This window comes from Dasypus novemcinctus, chromosome 5, assembly GCF_030445035.2.
Source record: "Dasypus novemcinctus isolate mDasNov1 chromosome 5, mDasNov1.1.hap2, whole genome shotgun sequence".
Classification (NCBI taxonomy): Eukaryota; Metazoa; Chordata; class Mammalia; order Cingulata; family Dasypodidae; genus Dasypus; species Dasypus novemcinctus.
This window is the reverse complement of record NC_080677.1, coordinates 39788339-39813783: the sequence shown is the minus strand read 5'-3', so window position 1 is coordinate 39813783 and position 25445 is coordinate 39788339. Positions and strand designations below refer to the sequence as shown.

The following is a 25445-nucleotide window of genomic DNA, read 5'->3' as shown; positions in this document are numbered from 1 at the left end:
TCTAAATGTAGTGTCTATTGTGTATCTGTGACAATCAGACAATTGACAACTTTCCCCTCATAAATACTGATTTCCCCTACACCCACAGACAGACAGACACACACACATATACACCTTCCTTTAGGTGGCTTAGGTTTTTTTATTTCAAGCCTGTTAATGATTTCACTTTCTGATCTTAAGAAAATCAATAAAATCTATCAGGTTATTGTCCCTTAAGTGAAGAAACTCCTCTGCTGCGAATAAATGGTATTATGAAGGCAGTTGGAATTCTTAGGCAATGCAGTATATTATATATATAAACTACCATTGCTCTTATTGTTAATATCATCATAATTATCAAAATTATTTCAGTTCTTCATAGTAATCCATCTAGGAAAACAAGTGACAGGAGACAAGGGAAAAGAACTAAGAATTCTAACAACCCAACCGGAAATAATGAGAAAATTAAACATACCTCTTTATTTTGTAGAGGTAAAATTACACCTCTTTCTCCCAACATTGACCTAAACAAAATATTCCTTGGTCCTGGGACATGCTCACTAAATCAAAATGCACTACTAGTGATATCCAAAATGGGATAGGAAGAACACATATTTTCTAAGAAAAGTTATATAACATAAATGTTAGCAAACACAAAGCCAAAATTCAATTTCATCAATGGATTTACAATAAGCTCCCCTTCACATGTATAAAAATAAAATATGTCTATAATAAGCAAATAGAAACCACACACTGAAAATAGATTTTCCAGAAAAATGGCAAAAGCGTGCAGTCATATGTGGACCAGAAAGGTTATTGAAGCTTTTTACAAAAAATATTACATTTAATTTTTAGAACAACTTCATGAAATAAATAGTAACATTGCTTTTTTGTGGATGAGTTAGTTGATTTTTCAGTGACTTAATACAAATCATCCAAATTTAAATAACTATAAAATGCTAGAGTTTGAATTTGAACCCAGATTTTAATGAGTCTAAAACCTATTTTCATTTTTTTTTGAGTCATGTTGACACCTCCAATTAAATAAATAAGCCATTTTTATATACCAGACAGCTGCGATGATAATTGAATAAAATGAACTTACAAAAATACAAATTCACGTCAACAGGACAGTCACTTAAAATTGTGTTTAGGTTTGTGATTGTAGATTTACACTTGCCTCAAGTCTTCAGACTTCCCTCAACCAATGATACACACCTTGGGAAAATAGGGCTAGCGCTTTGCCCTGACATTGAGCAACAATGCCTGGTCCAACTGCCTTGGCCACATGATCATCAAATTCTACCCAGCAGAGCTCCACAAGCCCTCTTGGGAATCAAGAACAGACTAGTGTCACCATTCTTTCAGGGCCCATCTTGCTTAAGTTACCTTCATTCACCAGTTTTTACGTTTCTGCTCTCACTAGAACTGCCTCCTCAAACAGTCCTCCTCCAAACAGTCCATTTCATTGCCCCTCCATGATGATGCATGCTGATGGCTTTACTTAGCACAATCTCTTCTCTCCTCTGCCTGAGGGAAATCTGCCAATCTCAAGGCCCAGATTAAGATCCCCCTTCTTGAGAAAGGTAACCTCAACTATCTGGGTCCCTTACTGATAGCTATCATTTTTTATTAGAAAATTGTGAGTTTACAAAACAATCGTGCATATCTTAGAGGATTCCCATACACCACCCTACCACAACCACCTTGCATTGTGGTAAAACATTTATTACAATAGATAAAAGAACATCCAAATATTACTACTAATTATAGTCCTTAGCTTATATTAGATGTACTTTTCCCATTAACCACCCTGTTACATGTTAACATCATGTATTAATATAGTGCATTTGTTACAGTTCATGAAAGTACATTCTCATACCTATACTGTCCATCGTACACAACATAGTTCTCTGTATTACATAATCCCATGCCTTGTACAATCCATCTAAGGTATATATATACTCACTGGTTCTTCGTGATAACTATCATTTTGAACTCTGTTTAAATTTGTTGTCTTGTTTCTCATTAACTTGTCCTTATATTACTCAGCAATCATTTGAAAAGGATAATTTAGTTTTACGTTTTAGGATTAAGGTTTAAGCTTTGAGAGCAGACACAACTTAGGCCCAACATCTTCGGCTGTACTATTATGAGAATGTGGGGGTGTACGTGATGATTGATTGGCTAAATCAGTGTCTCCTCCTGGAAATAGATAAGAATGTTTGGAACTTAGCCGCCTGCCTGACTCATACATTCAGAGGTGGGAGAAAATGATGAGGTCAGGATTCATCTATGAATGACTTTCTCATGAAATTTTCTCAAGTTCCATAAATGGAGTAGAAAAAAGTGTAGACTTTGAAATAAGACTCCTGGCTTTAAAAATTGGTTCAACTGTTTAAATAATAGTTTGACCTTATGCAAAGTTCCTTTTCCTACATAAATCCTGTAAACTACTATGCTCTTAACAATGAAAGAACCTGGACCATAATTAACTATCAATAAATTATATAATACTATTTCCACAGAATAAATAGATCCTAACGTGACCTACTTGACCACAATTATTTTCTTCTGGCCTTAACCACATAATTTTTCCCAATATTAATCATAGATCAAGAACTAATGGAATTTAGAAATGCTTCTCTGGCTTCTTAAGACTGGTACTAAAATTCGTGGAAATGAATTAAGGCTATAATAGTCATTGTTGAAATTTAAATATTTAATTGATTCAGCTGTTAATTATACAACATGTAATAAACATCGCTTCGAAAGCTACGTGGGTATTTCTCTGCAAAACCAGCCAAGTCTGAAAGATGTTAATTTTCTTTTTAGAAGTATTAATTTGTACTTTTATTTTGACTTTTGACAGTTATTTATATACTCATATGTTCTTTGAGGACTTGGTTTTATGGCATAAATAGTAGTTATCTCTACTATTTGGCTTGTCTTGCTTAATTAATTGCCTAATTTACCTAATATCTTTATGATAGCATTTTACTGTCCTTTTCCCAATCCAAAAGAAAAACAAAGGGAGAGTTGTCTTTTGGCTGCAGCTATTCCTCATTCATTTCTGGGCTAAATATTTATGAGTCTTTAGTGTAGATATTATGGTACATGTATGTAGTTGCTAATTTATATACCTGAATTAAATCAAAAGCTAATCAGACATATACTATATGTGAAACAAACAAATAAGAATGAGCCAAACTAATGTTGATTAAAGGTACTGCATCACAAAGAGAGGGCTGCTTCTAGATCCTGGCCGCCAAGGAGCAACATGAGGACAATAAAGGAAAGGCAAACACTAACAGTTATGAACTCAATACTGTTATTTCTTTCCTTTTAGAAATAGGAAACCTGCAACTCAGCAAAGAAAAATAACTTGTCCAGTGCTACAGTTACACTGAATGTGATATATGAACCCAATTGCCATTCAATTTGACTGATGTAAATAAAGATGACTTTGCATTAAACATAAAACTTTGTCTATCACAGAAGAAAGTAATCACAGTTTCCTTTCTCTCTTTTTTCCTCTCTCCTTCTCTCTCACTCTCTTCCCTAGAGTATGCTAGAATAGATCCTTTATATATTATTCCCTACTTATCCCAGCTTTGTCCATCTGGTATGTTGAAATGTCTATCTGCAGAGCAGACACCTGGTAATTTGACTAGATAACTAAGACAACTAAATCAAATATTTTAACCAACTCTCATTCTGGTAATTTAGGTATAAAAATATCCATTGAATGAATAATTAAGATATGTATATATAGAAAATGTAGTAGTGAAGTGAAATCTGATGTGATACTTCACATATGAGAGGCTATTTCAGGTCCAACCATCATTTGAGCATATAGAATTTTTGAGGCATTCCTCTGAATATGTGTGTGTGTGCCAAAACCTATTCTAGATTTTATTGAGGCTGAGATAGACATTTTTTCAGGTTAAATGGCTAAGCCATGCCTCCCATCTACTGTAACATTGATGGTTAGTCAGGGGCTAAGTGAATATACAAAAAATGAGCATCTATTTGGGCATATTAGAAGTACATATTAGGAGATATGGCTAATAAAAAAGCCAATCCAGAGAGCCAACTTGAACATATTTAGCAAAAGCTTTCCAGGTGAAGAAATTTGATTCCTTCATTTATATCATGTTTGTATCAAACCCAACTATCAACAAGTGGCTGACAGATGCAAACATCATCAGTTAGGAATCCCTAATGTTTCTAGGACAAAGACCCAGTTACACTCTTGGATAAAGGTTAAAATACCAAAGCACTCTTTGTCATGGGCTCTAGAGAGAAATTTTAACACATTGTAGTTATGTGTGGATGAAATCTAGACTAAAACTCATATGCTAATAGCAGAACTTACCATTTTTCTTTCATCATACCATTATCAGTTACCAACAGAAATGGGCATCTTTTTATGTCTATTTTGTAGCACGGTAAGTTTTTGTGAATAGTAACTACACTTCCCCCAGGAAACCAGTGTCACTTGAAAATGAAAGTGTGAGTTACATAAGGAAGAGCTTCATTACTTGGGATCTAGAGAGTCATGTGTGTGCTTCATTATATGCAGAAACTTCATGCAAAACTAGACTATATGCCCAAAACTATATTATTTATTACTGGAGATATGTCCATGACCTTGTACTCAATTTATAATGGTGGTTAAGGAAGAGAACTTCAGTTTTGACTATTTTTTTTTACTTTTTGAAATTATTTATGAATTACTTGTATAATTAACATTAATTTAAAATAGTATAAATGTTCTTTTGTAATTTCTTCTGAGGATACTGCCATTGTTTTCATCTTATACTAAAGGTTATGAATCCTTTGTATTATGATGTGTTTTGGCCTTAGGAAAAAATGAATGTTATATTATCAGGTCACAGATAAAATAGCTTCAAGTTCTGTACATTTGAAGTAACTCTTTAGGGTGCTTATTGCACTTTATTGTTTTTGATTAAATAAATTTTATAGATTAAATATTACAAATAATACTTTGGCACAGCTTTCATTACATACAGTATCCCATCTGTGTTGCTATGGTATGGATCGGAATTATTGTAGATGAATTTCAGCACAATCTTGCAACTGGTCAAGTTGTTGCCATGGTGAATTAGGAGTCCACAGAACAGATATATGTTATGATTATGCTATAAATTTCACTCACTCAAAGTATCAGATTTATTAAGCAGCTAAAGTTATGATATACAAAACAAGGATGGTGCAGAAAAATAAGCAACAAAATCACTCAAGCTCCATGATTTAGATATAGAAATTCAAAAATATTTTAAAAGATTATCTTGTTTACATGTGTAGAATTTTGCTTAGAAAATTGTTTTAATAAGTTAAATTTTAAAAATTATAAGATATGGATGAATAGAATTATAGCATGTTACATTTCAAAGGCAATTCAGCGTATGTTCTAGCCACCAGTACCTGAATTTCCAGATTCCTAGTCTATCTAGAACCAAAAATTGAGACTTTCTGGGACCCATGAGTCTATACACTGCTAAATCAAGTTCATTCCTTTTACAGATTATATATTGGAGGCTTAGGAAAGTAACTTCCTAAGATCACAGACCTTAGAGAGGCAGTCCTTTATCTTTAGCTCCTTGCCTTATACATCAATTATATTTCATGTTACTGTCTCTCCCAAAATAACTTATGCAAGGGTTCATTCCTTGTTATCTATTAATTCTTGTGATTTTTTTGCTTTCATATTTCTCACCAATGTAAGTGAATATATCTGCTATAACAAAGAATCAAGCGCCAAAATGTTATAAATGTATTTATAACTTTCTCTTTACTTAAATTATAGTTAAATGATTTTTCCTTTGCAATGGCCATAGTTTTTAGACTAATCATGAGAACCATCACTTGCTCAATTATGAAATAGTGGCTGGAAACAACCTATGTAAGCATCCATCCTTGTCTTTTTAAGCCTTTATCTTGTTTCTACTTTATTTTTAAGCCATCTTTTTTCCTCTATTTGCATATTTGAGGCCAAATAACCAAAAGAGTTGCCTGAAATCCCAGTGCATTTTTCCTAAATAAAAAGCTTATGATTTCAGGTTCCATGAATAAGAAATAATACCTTCATAGAACAGTTTTTATTTCCATTGACTTTAACATGCAATTCAGAAATCTTATAGTGATATTATTATGTAATAATGGGTTGCAAAAAACTTCATGACACCACTCAAAATGCATTCAAATTATAGACTTGTTTTTTCCTGACATGTTAATTATTATAAAATCCCATCTGGTTTTAATATATAATACAGATTTTTAATTCATAAATTACCAAAGGGATTAATTTTCTCTTTCTCTTCTCTCTGCATTTCCTGGAGTGTCTTTGGGAAGTAAGAATTGTTATTGTTATTAGTATGAAAATATAAAGAAAAATATCTTGCTTTAGACTGGCACATGTCCTCCCACAACTGACCTCAACTACTCTTTCTATCTCTATTCTCCCCGTTACACACCTAAGCCCCAGAAAACAGAAGAGCCTAATCTTCTTGGTACATGACCTGTCCTGTCCCACCTCCCTGCCTTCTTCTTGAAAGGCACTCCTTTCTCACATGCTTCACTGTCATTCTGTGCACCCAGTATCAGCTATTCATATTTACTTTGTAATTACTATATGCCACACACTTTACCAGGACCATTATATCGTTTGAGACTTCTAGCATCCATATGAAGCAAGTACTGTTATCATTATTTCCATTTGACAAATGAGGAAACTTTGCTGATCACCCATCTAGAAAGTGATAGATCTGAGATTTGTACCCAGATAGTCTGACTCTAGACCTCACAATGTAAGCCATTAAGTAACACTGAGTTGTTAATGCCAAATGTCAATAAACTTTCAAGATCAAGATGGATATAGCACTTCTTTCATGAATATTTCATTGACCACCCTAACCTTTCTCCCCTTTATCTGCTTGTGTGTTTCTCTAAGGTCACACTCTAATTTTTCACCACTGATAAAGTTAGTTCTATACTCATCTTGCTTTTTCCAATGGGCAAGAGCCTTTTGAGTAAAGCATGGTTCTTCTTTATATTTTCTGTAGTAAATAGTACGATGCCTTGCACATGGAAAGCCCTTTATAAATATTAGTTATATGAATTAATCATTGAAAGAACTAAGAAGAGATTCAGACTGTATGACATGAGCCCCACCCCCAAAAAATCAGCCTATAGTTTTATAACCACAGTGATCCTAAATGGATATTTTATTTCTTTACTAATTTGAATTTTTAACTTGAGTTTTAAAAAGTGACCGTTTCAGGGATTCTAGCGTTTAAGTACATTCTTTCAGTCAGATATATTATTTGATTATACTGTATTAGACAATATGATTTACAACTTTAATTGCAGGGAACTTAGATGAATTTTGGTTATTCTAAACAATCAGCTAAAAGTGAAAATAATTATTATGATAAAAACTGTGTAGATATGATTGATTTATCTACTCTTTACTGAGCCAACCAAAAATTTTTAATTTTTGTACTTACACATACGTTGACTCAACTAGATAATATTAAATAGATTGGGAAGAGAGAAAAATACTTTAGTTATTTTTCTTACATGATACTAAGTTAATGTAACCCTTGTTTTTATTCTTGAAGTTAAACTAGATGCTTTAATATTATTTAAAACAACATAACTTCATTCACTAAATTTCTTGAATTTCAGAAAGGCAGTGGCCCAAGAGTATTTGAGGCTCAACAGATGCCATTTACTCCCCCTTTCTATAAATGTTGACATGATTTCATTTTGACAGTTGTCTAATAAAAGTTTTTAAATCTTATTTTTGCTTATGAAATACTACTACTACTAATGAAATCCCTTTGGAATGATCATTTTCCTTCAGTGCCTTAAAGCCCATGTAATCAAACCATGTAGTTAATTACACCTATGGATTATTAGTGACATAGAAAAATATTTTATTAAATTATCTTGAAAAGTAGGATTAAGCTACAGAAGTATACTGTAGATTCAGAAGGATACTGTGGCTATATAACTTGAAGAAGATGGAAAAGTGGTTTTCTCACAATTAAGGCCATACTAGGAATGCTGAGTTATTTCATTGATACTTGATGAAAGAAATGGGTCTCTAAGGCTTTCTTAAAATTCACCGTAAGTATATAAACAAGAAGCTTGTTGTGGCTACCATCTGACCTAGAGAAAATTATGACATTTTCTCTGAGTAGGAAGATACTCTTTAAGCTGCGTTATCCTCTAATTAAAATGTCATATACCATACTATTTGTTGTGTGTAACTTATTGTCTAGAACTTACAAAAGAGTTTCCAGATGTGAAGTATCAGAAAACTAGCAAGAAACAATAAAAAGCAGTGTTTTTGTGACTCCAATATCAGAGATGAAAGGCACCTACACATTTCTTACACACTCACACCACGTTTCTCTTTTTGTCATATCCGAATTGCCTTTAGTGTGCCTTGGGCACTGTTGCCCAGAGATAAACACAAAACTCTTTACTTCCTTAATCCTGGTACACAAAATGATGTAACATTCTTGTTTTGATTTCCCTTGTAAAAGGGACAAGAGATTAACTTTGCCCTTGACAGGTCTGACCCCGTGGGTCCGCACGACTTGGTAACCCTTTGCCGAATCAGCTAGTGGGAACTCTTTCATTCCCACCCCAAGTTTCAACAAAGCCACTTAGTTTGGTCTTAATCCCAGGTAAGGAAGAAAAATCCTAATAAATAAAAGGACAACTCAAAGAGGCATAGCTTGTCAAAACCAACGTACATGCAAGCCAGAGGAGGTTTATGATTTTCTTCCCGAGGGAGGTAGTGACTAACGCACGCACACTGACCATCACCGAAAAGAGGTAAAGAGAGAGTGAAATGGCTCAACGTACACACACCCCGCTCCATACCGGGGACGAGTCTCCGAGCTGCGGCTTGTGCTCTCGGAGGGCCAGGCTGAAGCTGACCGCCCCCACGGCCACGCTGGACACCCCCAGCCCTATCTCCAGGACAGAGAGCACCAAGAGGCTCCCAATAATCTGGCCGCTGGTGCACATCTTTTCTCGGTCATCATTCCTTCCAGATCAGATGGGGAAACCAACCATCCACCTTCTTTCTTCCACGATCCTCCCTCCTCCTTCCACCCCCTATCAGACCCCCAAAACTTTTCTTTCTTCACCAGTGAAGCATTATCCACACCGACTGGATTTCCGGAACCGGAGACACTCTTCCCTGGCCGGGCCAGAGGCAAAAGAGCTGTTCCACGCTCGGCAAGCGCACGCAGGAATCGGAGGATTTTCCTGGGTCCGGGGGCCGGAGCCGAGGGCGGCGAGGCCACACCAGCAGCAGGGCTGTCAAGCCCGCCAGCAACCCGGCACAGCCCAGGCGCGCCCAGGCGCTGCCGAGGCGCTGTCCAGAGTTCTGCCGCGTCCCGGGTCTCCGCAGGGCAACCCGCACAGCCTCGCAGACCCTTGCAGGCTCCCTTCTCTTCCCCGGCTGAGGAGGTGAGTTTTGCTTCCCGGGGATACAAAAGGAACTGTTCGGAACGTCTCCTCCGTCCCCTTCTCGCCTCCTCTCCTTTGTTTTCGTGGTAACCCAAAGTGCTTCTGCCAATCTCTCCGGTCCCCAGGCAGGGCGGGCGGATGATATTCAGCACCACGCTCCTTGCAGTTGCTGTGTCGCCAGAAAAGGCGACCTTGTCTGCTGGCCTCTTCCCGTCTGGGTTTCTTCTCCCTCGCCGTCGTCCTCTTCCTCCCCCTCTCTCTTGATCTGATTCTTTCTCATCGCAGTGACCTCATTGAGATTTAGGAGGAGGCTGGAGGAGGGGAAAGCCTGATGTATTGGTGGGTCGAGAACCAATACTCTTGGCTGGCTCTTCACGGGCCCCGCCCCGGGACCCTGAGCACAGGGAGCCCAGCGATCCCTACCTCCGCACCGCCTCCATCGCTCCCTTTTGGGCTACTATCCAGGTGGGAGGGAGGCGATGCCTACGTCAACGCGGGGCTCTTTTTTGTGTAAAACTTACTTCTGCGTGCAACGCGGGGTGCGGGATGAGGCCGTGAGAAAAGAAATGCGGAGAGCGCGGGGGCAGTGAAGGGCCAGGCTCCTAAACTCATTAGGACCCCGAGAGACCTTCCTCAAGGAACTGCTCTACCTAGAAGGGCTAGACCCCAGCCTGCTCCTAAGGCGCGCCCTCTCCCCGCGGTCACACCCGAGGCAGAAGAGGCAGTTTTCCGCGGCACCCCGCCGGCCGCGCTCCCCCAAGCCAGCCCGCAGCACCGCGCTCTTGCCTCGGAGCGCAGGGGTGCTCCGCGCCGCCAGTCCCGGCAGGACAAATTCTCAAATTCAAGGGATGTGTGCATTTAAGTACTACGTTGGAAAGGGCATTTTAAAAACTAATATTTATTATTTAATAATAATAAGTGCGGCTCATTGCACAACTACTCATGACAGTCTGCCTTCATCCAGATCAAGGCAGAGGGCAAGCCTGGCTTTGGTAGTTTGAGGTTGCTGTCTTTGAGGGATGAGCAACTCCGGTCACCTGGAAATCGCACTTTGGGCCCCTTTTTCAGTTCCCTGGTTTTACCTCAGGGAAAATTGGAAGGTATTCCATCAGGGAGATCTAGGAAGTGGGAAGAGGTGTTGGGGTGTGGGTCATCAGTTTAAAAAACTGGGTTGCCCAGTGGAGATAGATTCAAGGAAAATAGAAGGGTTGAATTGGGACACAAGTCCCACAACACCAGGACATCGTCACCTCTGAACACAGGCAGGATAGCGCCCTGCAGGCTCCTTTCTGATTAAAGGCTTCTGTTTTAAAGCCCTAATCTGGAGATCATAAAAGTTGAGTGATATATAATCTTATAGCATAAGTGCCAGCTTAATTTTTCTTAAAATTTGAGTCAGATATTGTTTCAGAGTTTACATTCAACCATACACTTACAATTTTCCTTTTTATGACATTTATATTGTATATATAGTATGTATATGTATATATATTAATTTAAATTCTCTTCCCTTTAAGCAAAAGGAGCATGGTACAGTAATTACAAGTTCCTAGGCCTTAAGGAATTTTCAGTAATTGTGATATTTGGAGACTAACTCAGGCATTTATGTTGGATGATAATTAGTAGATTCATTTTCCACTTCTTGAAAATCCAGCCCATCAAATAGCCAGTTGTCAAAATTTCTCAAATAAATTTAAAAAAATCTTGTAGAACTTATATATACGAATAATGAAGGCTCTCTGTTGCTTAACCTTTAGTTTGGTTTTAGTCACTCCTTTTCTTTTTCGAATTTTTCTTACCCCTTAGGAAGGGAATAATAACCAATTATATAAATTGACTTATGCAAACATGTAAGAAGGAGTGTAACTTATAGGAAGGGAAATTAATTTGTATAGAGGACATACTAGTGGTTTTATCAATATATGAATTTCACAGGAAGAAAGAAATGAGCAAATCATGTATGATGGTTGAATTTGCATCTCCAGTTTTGATGGCTAGAAATGGGCTTACTTAAATACCCCAAACCTAATTACATGCCTGAATATAATCAACTAATTTTGATTAATCCAGTGTCATTGGTGAAAAATACAAAACTTTTGAAAATCAACTGCACATAGAGGAAATTATATTCATCTTTACCTAAAAGTAACCACCAAGGAGTCACACTAAAACTGAAACACAGGTATAAAAAAAAATCAATTATTTGTTTTGACAGTGGAAGAAGAAAGAAAATCACATTTTCTTCCACAGAAGACATTACTGTGTTGTTTTTAAAAGCATGGGGATCAATGATTTTAGAATTTTCAAAAGATTTTAACATCACCTGTTCTGCAAGACAAAGTATATGTTGCATGCCCTTTTAAATGAGGTAAAGATCCTCCCAAAGGAAACCCAAAGATATTGAAAATTTCCTCTTTATCATGGGACTCAAGAACAAATTGGTATCTTATATTGGTCAGAATGACTTCTTAGAAAAACAATTATAGGATAAAATAATAAATCAGGAGAAAACTTCAATCTGAACACCAGTGACTCCATCAAAAGAACTATGAGATATGTTGATAGATGGCTCAATACTTCTATATTTTCAATAAAAGTAGTAGTACAAAAATCTCAACTTAAAAATAATAAGTGTGTGTGTAGCCTTCAGAATAATTCTTATTAAACTGATTAGCTAATCAGAAAACAAAACCTTCCTAATTGTTCTCCTTAAGGTCCCAAGTATTACCAATAACAGTTCAAGATTTCTAACTCTTATACCCATTTACCCAAATTAGAGCTACAGAAATATAAAATTTTATAACTAGATAAAGAAAAATACATGAGTTGTTAAACAATTAGCTCATATTTTAATATTAATGAAGTGAGTTGACAAAATGGTCAGTGCCCTCACTAATGTAGGGTTAGTAACTGAAAAGGCCATAAATTTTAAATGATTAAATTAGGTATCTGAATTGAAGTTTTCAACTTATTATAAAGCAAATTCATATTTTAACCCTAAACACTGGGCTGAATAGACAATGTACTTTAGAAGATTAAGGAAAAGAAAAGTTACAAAATGAATACATAGCATTTAACAGTTGTGAAGTGTTAGAAGTGTAATTAATATTTTAATACTATTGGCAGAGGTTGGAAAAAGATTGTAACTAAACACTTACTTAGGATTTGGTGAAATGGTTTTGATAAAAAAGAAATTAGGAAACAAAATTTTGAGATTTGTTTTTGTTCTTATTTAGAGATTAATAAGCAGAGATTATTTAACCTGAACTTTTCTTTTTTCTTTTCTTGCCTTTTAGTGATAATATAGTTAGAAGTTATTATCCAATAGCAAAGTTTAGCACTTTTGAAAATTAATTAAGGAAGTGCAGTACTTAGTACTGTATTTAGTACATTTTTCCATTATGTTTAAAATATCTTTAGGTAATAAATTACCTTTAAATTTGTAAGAAAGGCTATACTTTATAGTGATTTCTACTTTTAAATAAACAATGTGAGCACTTGCACTCCAGGTCATTATGTAGTAATTAGGACTGGACTTACTCTCCCAGTGTACATAAAATATACAATAGTTTTCAGATAATATAAAATAGTCGGCACAGAAGTGTGATCCCTGGGAGAAGAGAAATAAGAAAGGTTAACCATGCAATTATCTTGGGTTTCTGATTATAGTCATTTAATGGATTAAGGTATAAGAATATACAAAAATACGAACAGAGCCTTCACAACCTGTAGGACAATATAAAGCAAGGAGACATGCATATAACTGAAGTTCTAGAAAAGATGTTGGAGAAATATTTGAAGTATAGTGGCCAAATATTTTTCAAATTGGGTGAAAACTACAAACCCAGGGATACAAGAAGTTCAATACACTGCAAATAAGATTAACATAAATAAAACTACAAGAAGGAGAAACACATCCAGGGAACTCATGATTAAACTGCTGAAAAACAGTGATAAGGACTAAAACCAGAGCATTCTGAGGGAAAAGGATAAATTATGTACAGATAAACAAGGATGAGATTTTCAAACTTTCCATCCATAATTATTCAAGTCAGACGAAAAGTAAATGGAATTTTAAAGTACTGAAATTTAACAAGAAGCAAATAAAAAAAGTTAATTAAGAATTTTATACCCAGCAAAAAAACACCTTTTGAAAAATGAAGGGGAAACAGACTTTTTAGATCAACAAAAACTGAATGTACTGCCAGAATAACTTCACCATAAGAAATGTTAAAAGAAATATTATTCAAGCAGAATTAACAAATAACAAAAGGGGGGAGTGAATGCAGCTCAGTCACTTGGGCTCCTGTTTGCCATGTGGGATGCCCATGCCCATGGAGAGCTGGAGCAGCAAGATGCTGCAATAAAGGGAGACAAACATACACAGAAGAATGTGCAGTGACTGGACACAGGAACAGACAGCAAGCAAGTGGAAAGGTGGGGGAGGGATTAAATAAATGATAAAAATAAATCTTAAAAAAAAAGATAATGAAAGGAAATCTGGTTCTACACAAAAGAATTCTGAGCATCAGGAAGGTAAATATATAGGTAAACATTTTTAAAAAGTTTTTCTCAGTTTTAATTTATTTACATGGAAATTGACTTGAAAAAAATATTTTGGATTTAAAACATATTTACAGGGAAGTGGATTTGATTGACTGATAGAGCATCCACCTACCTCATGGGAGGTCCAGGGTTCAAACCCAGGGCCTCCTGACTCATGTGACGAGCTGGCCCACTCGCAGGGCTGATGCACGCAAGGAGTGCCGTGCCACACAGGGGAGTCCCCCTCATAGGGGAGTCCCCCTCATAGGGGAGCCCCACGCACAAGGAGTGCTCTCTGTAAGGAGAGCTGCCCCTTGTGAAAAAAGTGCAGGAGTGGCACCACACACACACGGAGAGCTGACGCAGGAAGATGACGCAACAAAAAAGAGATGCAGTTTCCCAGTGCCACTGATAAGAATACAACCAGACACAGAAGAACACGCAATGAATGGACACAGAGAGCAGACAACTGGGATGGGGGGGAGGGGGAAAAGGGGAGAAAAATAAATAAAAATAAATAAATCTTTTAAAAAATAAAACATTTAGAGTAAAATATATAACAAGAATAGTATATTCAATAGGAGGAACAAAACAGAAGTATATATTGCTATACTGTAAATATTATGTTTACAGTGATATAATATGATCTGAAATTAATTGATAATTTAAATAGTTATATTATACAATAAGCTAGAGACATGATTAAACAATAATTATAAAAAGAAACATAGCAAATAAACCAAAAAATGTAGATAAAATGTAATGCTAACTATTACCATATTGATCTAAAAGAAGGAAAGAAAAGAGGAGAAAAGCATCAAAGAACTGGTGAGACAAATAGAAAATAAATAGCAATATTGTAGACCTAAGTCCAACAATATCAATAATTGCAATACATTTAAGTGGTGCAACTACTCTAATTAAAAGGCAGTGATGGTAAGGCTGAAAACTCAAGCAAGACAAAAATTATACACTGATTATAGAAGGTCCAGCTAAAAAGGATGAAACTCCTCTTGTAGATAGGACAGATTAAGCTTCTGCGGTTACACCTCCATTAGAACATAACTATAAAAGCAAAACAACAACAACAAACAAACAAAAACAAAAACCCAAACAAAAAAAAACCACCCAACTACTTAGGGATGTGAATTAGTAAACAGACACAGGCAGACTCTGGTGAAGGGTACATGATGGTTTAAAAAAGGCAAGATTGAGAGTGGTACAAGTAAGTCCCCATTTCTGGGTTGTTTGTCAGGGTCTAAGTGCAGACTGTATATTGTATCTGGTTGTGGTAGGGAGAAACCTGCTATCTTCTGGCCTGGATAACCGGAAGAGTAGAGCTGGAAAACTGTCAATGCTGTTGAAAGTAAGGAACTCCAAAGAAGTAAAAAAAACAACAACAACAGAGTGCATCTCCAATGTTTTATTGGCCCCTAGAGTTCACAAGTGTGGAACAGACTCAAAGATATGAACTGAGACCAGTTCTAACAAGCAAGAAGCAGAGTTTATAGTCCAAGCCCAGAACAAAAATTAACAGCTAAAACAAAGGAAATAATGCTTTTTGGAGAAAAAGAAAAGAATCCAGAACCTTCACAACTTAATTTTCCCACAATAATCTGGATACAATCTCAAATTGCCAGGGATAAGGCATTTTCGCAAGAGAAAAAAAAAATCGTTTGACCATAAAAAAATATCAGATACTAGAACTTGAACAGACAAGAAATTTACAGAAGTAAATGTAACTATTCTCAATAAAGCAAAACAAAGAATGCCTACTTCATTAGAGAAATGGGAAATTCCAGCAGAGAATAAAAATAATAAAAATGTCCCAAGCAGAAACTATAGAAGTGAAAACTATAATTTTAGAAATGAAACAATTACTGGAAGGACTGAACAACTGAATGGACGTGGCAGAAGAAACAATAAGTTAATTTGAAGGTATTAACTTAATTTTAAGATAGATTAACCAAGGTAATAAGAGAAAAACATTTTTTCAATGGACAGTCATTAGCATCTGTTAAATGATGTCAAATCATCAAATATAACTGTAATTGGGATACCGGAAGAAGAGGAAAGAAAATTGGACAAAAATTATTTGAGAACATAATGAAAAATTTTACAAATCTGTTGAAAGAAATAAATTTGAAAATTGAAGATGCTAACTGAACACCAAGCAGAGGAAGCATGAAGCTCCCAACAAGACACAACAAAGCATAAGTTAAATTGTTGAAAACAAAAGCTAGAGAGCACCTCTTGAGAGCAACAACAGAAAATGACATACTATACATGAGAATTGATGTCTTATCATCAGAAACCATAGAAACAAGAATATGGTTGAACAACTTTAAGAGCTGAAAAACAAAATAACCCAGAATTCTATATCCACTTAAAATATCCTTCTCAAATGAATGCAAAATACAGACATTTTGAGGTTAAAGAAGACTAGGAAAATTTCTCTCCAACTGGTGTGAGCTATAAGAAATTAAAAGTTCTTCAGACTAAGTAAAATGATACCATGTGGAAAATAAGATTCCAAGAAAAGAAGAAATATCAATAATTTATCAATAAATTTCAATATCTAGGTTTATGAAAAACCTTTTTTTTGCATTTTTTTCTTAATTTCTTTGTAAACTATGTAAGTATTTGAAACAAAAATCATAACACATTTTAGGAAGTTTATAATATATATAGATATGTCATGCATAATAACAGTAATAGAAAGATGGGAAATATGGATCCATATGCTTGCAAGCATTCTATATTTATGCAAAATAGTACAAAATTGACTACAAGTGAAGTTTAGAATGCTAAGGATATGTTGTAGTTCCTAGTTAGCAATTAAAAGTATGATATAAAACATATTATTAATCTGTAGAAATATAGCTAAGAAGTAAACAGGAAAATTTAAGTGGGATTGTTAAAAAATATTCAGCAATTAACATAAAAGTCAGGGAAAGAGGAACACAGGAACAACAACAAAAAGACAGAATAGACAAATGGAATACAAAAAGTATAATGGAAAACCCATGCCTAACAATAATAATAATTACATTAAGTGTATTAAACACTAATGGACTAAGCATTACAACTAACGGACAGACACTGTCAGAGAGAATTAAAGGGGAAGAAAGACCCAATCACGTGCTGTGTACAAGACATGCATAGAAAAGAAAGGGAAGGAAAAATATATTTCTTGCAAACAGGGCTATATTTATAAAAGATAAAATAGATTTCAAAATAAAATTATTACAAGAGATAAAGAGGAACATAATAAAAAGGTGAAAAATAGTCAATTGATCAATATTATGGTAGTCAGCTTCTGAACATGTCTCCCAATGATCCCTACTTCCTGGTATTCAAATCCTTGTGTAATAACTTTCCCTTTGGTATGCACTGGACCTAATTATGACTTACTGCTGTTAGGATATATCAAAAGTGATGGAATATGTAATGGCCTGCATTTTTGTTGCAATGTCATTCAGGACAATTCCCAAGTCCCTAAAATGCCCCCATATTACACATTTTTCCCTCTCCCTGTCCTCAGAACTTCCAGTGGCCACTACCTTCACATCAATGATATAATTTCTTCCATTGCTAAAATCACAATAAGCTTATGGTAGAATACCAGTAAGTCTCCTTTAGTCTATATTATATCTTGCCATAATCTATACAATTGGATGGGAGAGGGTGTAAACTATAACATAAACTTCAATCCACGCTTAGTGGAAACGCTTCAAAATGTGTTCATCAATTGCAATTAACATACCTCACTAATGAAGGATGTTGTTAATGTGGGAAAATGTGGGAGTTGTGGGGAGTGGGGCATAGGGAATCCCCTATATTTTTAATTTCACATTTGTATAATCTAAGTATCTCAAAAAAAAAAAAGAAAAAGAAAAATGAAACGACATCACCTCTGCGATTAGGTTAATAAAAGACTGACATTTTGCTGGTTGTCTCTCAGAATTGCCTTCTCTGCTTACATGCTTAAAAAATGCAAGCTGCTCTGTTGGAAAGGTCCACAAGACAAGGATTTGAGAGTGGCCTCTGACTAACAGCCAGCAAGGAATTGAGGCTTTCTGTCCAACAACTGATGAAGAGCTAAATACTGCCAAAAACCACATGAATGAGCTTGGAAACATATTATTCCAGTCAAACCCTGAGATGACTTTAGACCCAGCCAACACATTCATTAAGGCAGCAGACCCGCTTAAGCTGTACCTAGATTCCTGATCTCCAGTAAATGAGAGATAATAACTGTCGTTATATAAGTCACTCAGTTTAGTGGTACTTTTTTTCAAAGCAAAAATAATTTATACAAATACATAATCATAACAATGGAAAGTCCTAATAACAGAAATTCAAAATAGAGGATGCAAAAATCATAGGATTAAGAGGAAAAAAAAAGGAATTCCACAATTATATTTTGACATTTTAACACCCTTCTATCACTAATAGAACAACAAGAGGAAAAAAAATCAGGAAAAACCTGGAAGTTCTGAACAGTACTAACAACCAACTACCCTAATCTACACAACAGGGATAATAATAGCTTCCCTTTTTACCTTGAAGAGAATCAACTGACTTTTAAAGCACAATGAGATAAAGTGTTCTGCCCAAATTCTTGCAGCTGGATAGGGTCAGCACCACACCTCTTCTGATTTCTGATACTCTCTTGAATGCTTAATAATGAGTGCCAAGATTTTTTATAATCATTTTTATTATGTATTCTTACCTGAGCCCCTTTTCACATACTTACTTCAAAGAGAAATAAATAGATGGGAGCAAGCTATTGGGTTACATTACCAAAAATGAAAAGTCAGTTGTAAAAAGTAATTTCATATCCCTCACTGCTCAGGTTGTTAGTAATTGATGAGTCTTAATTTGTCCCTGACTCTCTAAAATCAAAGCACTTAAAAATGAAGTACAACAGGTGCGTCCTGTTAAGGACCAAACAGTGTAGGATCATTATCTCTGTAGTTCTATATTTCTATAAATGTACCTTATAATGATTGTGGTCATTTTTGAACACATTCTAAACCACTGATTTATACTAGTTTTCAATCAATAAAATCCCCAGTCTTTCTCCTGTGGACTGGCCTTTCCCCCCAATCTTGTACTTGTACTGTTGATTTTTTTTTCAACCCAAGGGCAGTTCTGTTCACATATCACTATCTAATTTTATCTTGTTAGGTTTGACCCTTTATTCTTTCCTATTGAGAACTTCTGAATACTCTTTCTGTCATCCCATGCATTAGCTATTCCTTCCAGAATTATATCATAAGACCCCTGCAGTGGGTCTATTCTGGCCTTGATCTTCCTGTTATGAACATGTCTAAAGATGTCATTTTTATTGTCTTTGGCATGTTTAACAATTCTCTGTTCATTTATGCCTCTTGCTTTCCTGTCTCTGTATTTCCAGATCCCAGCCACTCAGCGGTTTACCTCCATGTATATCCCCCGCATCTCAGCTTTCCGTAATTCCCTCAAAACATATGCTTACATTAAGCAGTTACTGGACAGGCACAAGACTGTTTTGTTTTTATCCTTTCATTTTTTTCTCAAACAGGGGATGTGTAATTGTCAGAATTTTGGCTTTGAAAGATTCCTTTCCAGTTTCACTATCTGGCAGTGAAAGTTTCTGGCCAGGCGTCTATCTTACATATTCTAGACAACCACATGTATGTCTCACTATGTCAATGCTACTTTCCTCTATTCTTTAGATGCTTAATACAACACTAAACTATAAACTCATTTTATGAATAAATAAAAGGAAAAGAGAATGGGTGAAAAATTAAATGGGAGATATGATGTTATTTTTCCCAAGGCTTTGTATATTGCAGCTATATCAACTGTTTCTATTTAATTATAATATATTATTTAATTATAATAATTCCTTTTCTTGCTTCCTTTATTCATTCACTTTCACATTCACTTACTATTTATTGAATGCTAGTTTCATGCCAGAAATTGGTGTTCAGGTAAACAGTGCAGAAAACACAACTCTTTCACTGATGTTTGCCTCTGTCATGCAAGTTGTCATTCAGATTAACCGATTTTATCTGGACATGCTTTTCCCCCTCTCAAAATTTAGGTGAAAATACCAGTAATCAGATTAGAATATCTTTCCAAACAGATTCTTCCAAGACTTCGTGGTTTGTATTCTATTCACTTTAAAAAATTCAGGTATTTGTTGAAAGCAAACTGTATGTAACCCCCAAATTCATGGGATTATAGTAGAAGATAGTTAGAAATAATCCTCTCCAACCATCATACTTAATGGCTGAGGAAAACAAGGCTTCAAAAGGTGAAGTGATTTGATCAAAATTATACAAGTCAGTACTATTAGAACCAGGGCTATCCAAACCTTTTCTATATGAACATGTAGCCAACTCGTCATTTCCTTCTTCATTTTTTTCCTGAACATGCTATATATTTTAATCTAAGAGGAGTAAAGTACTCAAGACCAAGTCTCCAGTTTTCTATCCAGTATGTAAAGATGTAAAGATATACTATTAATTTCTTCTGCTATTCATTCCCATGAGAATTGGTAGAAGTGTGAGCTAATGTTTCATGAATATTTGTTGTTCTCTATCAGGTCTCTCATAATCATTGTAAGAGGGGAGTAAATCTCCTTAAAAACAACTTCGGTAAGTTTCAGAACTTAACATTTAAGTTATAAACAAACCCATGTCTCAAAATTTCAAGCTCAGTTTTTCAGATATTCCCTGGCCAAGTAAAATTGAGATGGTAACATATTTTTATCTTTAACTGTCAGAAGGAAAAACAAATTAAAGAATGGAGGTTTAGAGTGAGAAGGATTCTGAGGTTTTTTTAGTTTAATTGTTTTTTTGTCTTTACCAGTGGGGCATTGAAAGTCTTGCTAAGTTAAAATCAAAGTTGTGATGAAAATAAAGGAGACCTTGTTCCTTACCTGGATCCTTTATATCTCATTAGAAGCTAGAAGTATAAGGAAAATGGGTGACAGCAGCATCAGGAACAATTTGAACACCCAGTATCATAAAAAGCAGTGTTATCTATGTGGTACAGAAGTGCTCCAAAATGTGTTCACTGAGTGCAATGAGTGTGCCACAATGATGGATGAGGTTGTTGGTGTGGGAGGGGTGGGGTGGGAGTGAGGTGGGGGGGGTTATATGGGAACCTCTTAAATTTTTTAATGTAACATTTTTTTGTTTGATGTATATATCTTCAAAAAAATACAATTTACAAAAATGGGGTTGGGGAGTGGGGAGTGGGGTATATGGGAACTCAATGTTTTCTTTGTTTTTATGTTTTTTAATGTAATGTTCTTTGTGATCTATTAACTTTAATTTAAAATGTGTAAATAAATAAATAAATGATTTTAAAAAGCAGTGTTATTTATTTATTATGAATTTGTATTTATTAAGCATTCATTAGAAGACTAGAGTGATTTTTAAAACGGCTCTTGGGATATCACTGAAGTAGTCACCAGTGCTAGCACAAAATTTCATGTTACACTCATTATACATGCAGAATCCCCCACAAATCCTCAATGTGAGCCTGTTTACTATTGTTTTGTATCATACACTATAATAGAATTTTGTTTTCCAAGAGCATAACAAATAAAGATGAACATATTCACACACTTAGAAGTATGCAATTGTGTTCTTAAATAACTAAAAAGAATCACATAAAACAACTGTTTTATTTAGAGAGTGCTAATATGGTCAAATATGAAAAAAAATTGTCTTTCTCTAGCAGTGTTTAACCTGTTATTTCTATATGCTTGGATAAGTTGTGATTATGACTAAGTCTTGTGTAACCTATTTATAAATTGAGGAAGCTAATATTATTACCCAATGTATAAAATTGATATGAATATTAGATAAACATATATACCAGGTATTTTGCAAACATATATATCTGGCATTTAGCAAACATTCCATAAAAAGTGATTGTTATATATCAGCAGGAATTAGGTAAATGTAATGGACAAAGAGTCAAAAATTATTGGATAATGTATGGGAAAATTACAATTAATGTAATTATGGATGATATTTAACAATATTGTAATATTTTGCAGCAATAGCAAGAAGATATTATTTCAATATTATGGGACAACAATAGGGGATTATAAGTGGATATGGGATTTTTCCTTTTGGAGTGATGAAAGTGTTCCAGAGTTGACAGATGACAGCAAAACCCTGTGATGAAAGTGAGAACCACTAGGTGTACACTTTGAATAGACTGTACAAAGCATAGGACTGTATAACACAAGGAATCCAATGAGAGATGATGGACTGCAGTTAACAGGACAAATATGAGAATATTTCTCCTGAAAAATAACAAATATAGAATATTAATATAGAGTGTTAATAATTGGATGAGTTGGTGAAAATATGCCAAATGTAAGATACGGGTTATAGTTAGTAGTAATATTTTTATTTTATTTTATTTTATTTTTTATTTTTTTAATTGATTTTGTAAAAATATTACATTAAAAAAATATATATGAGGACCCCTTCAACCCCACCACCCCCACCCCACCACTCCCCCCCCAGCAACACTCATTCCCATCATCATGACACATCCATTGCATTTGGTAAGTACGTCTCTGGGCACCTCTGCACCTCATGGTCAATGGTCCACATCATGGCCCATACTCTCCCCCATTCCATCCAGTGGGCCCTGTGAGGATTTACAATGTCTGGTGATTGCCCCTGAAGCACCATCCAGGGCAGCTCCAAGTCCCTAAGACACCTCCACATCTTGTCTCTTCCTGCCATTCCCCATACCCATTAGCCACCATGTCCACTTTTCCCAATCCAATGCCACCTTTTCTCTGTGGACATTGGATTGGTTGTGTCCATTGCACCTCTATGTCAAGAGGAAGCTCAGATTCCTCATGGATACTGGATGCAATCCTCTCGCTTTCAGTTGCAGGCACTCTAGGCTCCATGTTGTGGTGGTTGTCCTTCTTCAACTCCATCTTAGCTGAGTGCGGTGAGTCCAATAAATCAGATTGTAGGTGCTGGAGTCTGTTGAGGCTCAGGGCCTGGCCATCACATTGTCAGTCCAGAGATTCAGATCCCCTAAATATATCTTAAACCCCGACACCAACTACAACTCCAGCACAGTAGCATGAAAGTCTTAAGAAGAGAGGTCCCATCTGAGTCCAGATTCATCACACATAAACACCAGCTCCAAAGAAGGGCCATCTGACATGGCAGTAAACCCCATCTGCCATGACCATAGCACTCATGGGCCTCTTTAGCCCTCAAAGGAACTAATATTTTGACAGTACTCTTTCATAGTTTGTAACAAATGTTTCACCACAATGCAAGGTGTTGGTGGTAGGGAGATGTATGGGAAGCTTTCATGATAATATGCATGTTTGTTTTATAAATTCAAAAATTTTACTATACACTTACTGTTTATGTATGTTCATACATAAATGATATACTTCAATAAAATTTTATTTAAAAATCCTTGGATAAAATTTAATAAAAAACAGCAAAGTCTTTGAAATGGGGATTATCTACTTTTCTTGCCATATAAAAAATGAATATACAACTAAAATAATTATAGCATTTGTTCCGCTAAGGAAGAGGCAGAAACTCTAACTGCTATGCAAAGGCAGTTTTATTCAATCAAATGAGCTTCAGGTTATATCAAATGATTATAACAATGGAGCAATCACAAAAGAAAGTAATCAATTAAAGAAGTAGGAAAGAACAAAAATATATACAATCACTCACCAAAACAGGGGAAAACTCATCATCTGATCTCTCATATGGCTGGGGAACCCCTTTCCAGACGATCAGACTCCTGATTGGAAAAACGGTCCCAGGCAGAGCATCCCCTCCTGGGTAAGACTACGACTGGCAGTTTGGGAAACATCCTTTTAACCTCAGAACTCCAATGAGTCTTGCAGCTCATGAGGAATGACCTCATAGAAAGTAATAGAATCCAATGCGGGGCGGGGAGGCAGAGGTGGCCAGCCCTCCACCAGAGAGGCTATGTGTCTCAAGGGATCTTTGTTCTATTCTATTCATGGTACACTGAACAGGAACATGAGGTTTTCAGCTTTTAGTTTTACAGGAGATACCAAAGAGGACGTGCAAATGCCACGTCTGGTAACTTGTTCCTTTGAAACATTTGTTTTTTGGTTACTAGGTGAGGGGGTTGTCTGCACAGCAGCATTACAACATTCCGAAGGACAAAGGACAAGTTAATCATTCACAGTTCTAGGCTAAAACAGGAGACACTATTGTTTAGAAAGCTTATGAATTGACAATTCTTAATAATTTTCTTATAGTATATCAGCATTGTAGAACCATCCTAAGAATACAAATAGATTAAACTGAATAGCCAAGAGTTGTATTTTTACATGATAATGTATCATATAAGGATGGCTCAAAATTAAAATCATAAACTTGGCTAAAATTATAAACTTGGCTCAAAATTGGAAGATTTCCTTCCTCTTTTCTTTTTTCTCTTTTCCTCTTCCCTTCCCTTCCCTACTTTTCTTTCCTTTTTCTTCCTTTCCCTTTCTTTCTTTTCCTGGACAATTTTGTCATAAAACCTTTAGAGTGTGCCTGTGCTGCTCTCTCTCCATCATCACCAGTACCCACAATGTCCTCTCCTTTCTAGCTTCAGCGACTTCCCAGTTCTTTATAAGGCCTCCAGTAGTCTTGATTAAGACCCACTTCATTCAGTGGAGTTACACCTTAAGTAAAAATAATATCGGCTCTCTCCCTAGAGAGCCCAAATCAAATCTGGGTACATATTTCTGTCCTTCTCTATTTCTCAGCAAGCTCTGTTCTTTCCCCCCACTTCTCAATAAATTCTTTTTACTGGCCTAAAAAATAAAAATAATAATATCTTTAAACAGTCCTATTTACAATGGTACATGCCCATAGGAATGTAAATTAAGATTAAGAACATCTATGTGGGATACATAATCAAGCTTACCACAGATGGAGTCCAGCAATTAGATTGCTGCTTCGGTGGAGGGAGGGCAAAGGAACTAACAGCCTAAGTGAGGTGATAGTTCAAAGTAGCTGAGGAGGCATCTGTGCAGAAGTGGGGCTGGGTGCAGGGTATCAGACAATGAGCAGGGTGCAACCCATATTTATATACTGGAATTTGTGTGTGTGTGTGTGTGCTAATCTTCAGGAGCAGACCTGTTTCCCATGTACAAGGTCCGAGGTTCGTTCCCCCGTATCTCCTAAAAACACAAAAACAAACAACACAAACAAACAAAAACCAACTCTCATTTGGAAGATCTAAGTCAGTGGTCACGTGCCTGCTTTCTGAGTACAAGGTCCCATACCTCCAAAAAAAAAAGTCCTTATCAGGTCAACTGGTGAAACTTGAATGAGTGTAGATTAGATAGTAGTAATGTCGCCCAAATTAATTTC

The 25445-nt window shown here is 35.8% G+C and overlaps 1 protein-coding gene across 5 annotated transcripts in view; it reads right to left on the bottom strand.

Moving 5' to 3' along the window:
* TMEM196 (transmembrane protein 196) overlaps nt 1-24987 on the bottom strand; it is a 75573-nt gene extending 50586 nt beyond the window's left edge. For 2 of the 5 annotated variants that reach the window (XM_058296904.1, XM_058296906.1), the window contains exon 1: nt 8902-9973. In XM_058296904.1, the coding sequence (XP_058152887.1) occupies nt 8902-9048 (147 nt within the window). In that variant the 5' untranslated portion in view covers nt 9049-9973. Of the gene's footprint in view, nt 1-8883; nt 9974-23780 lie in introns of those variants that run through there. The other 3 variants (XM_071215125.1, XM_023590361.2, XM_058296901.1) reach the window with 3 other exon arrangements.
* Between the last annotated feature and the right edge of the window lie 458 nt (nt 24988-25445).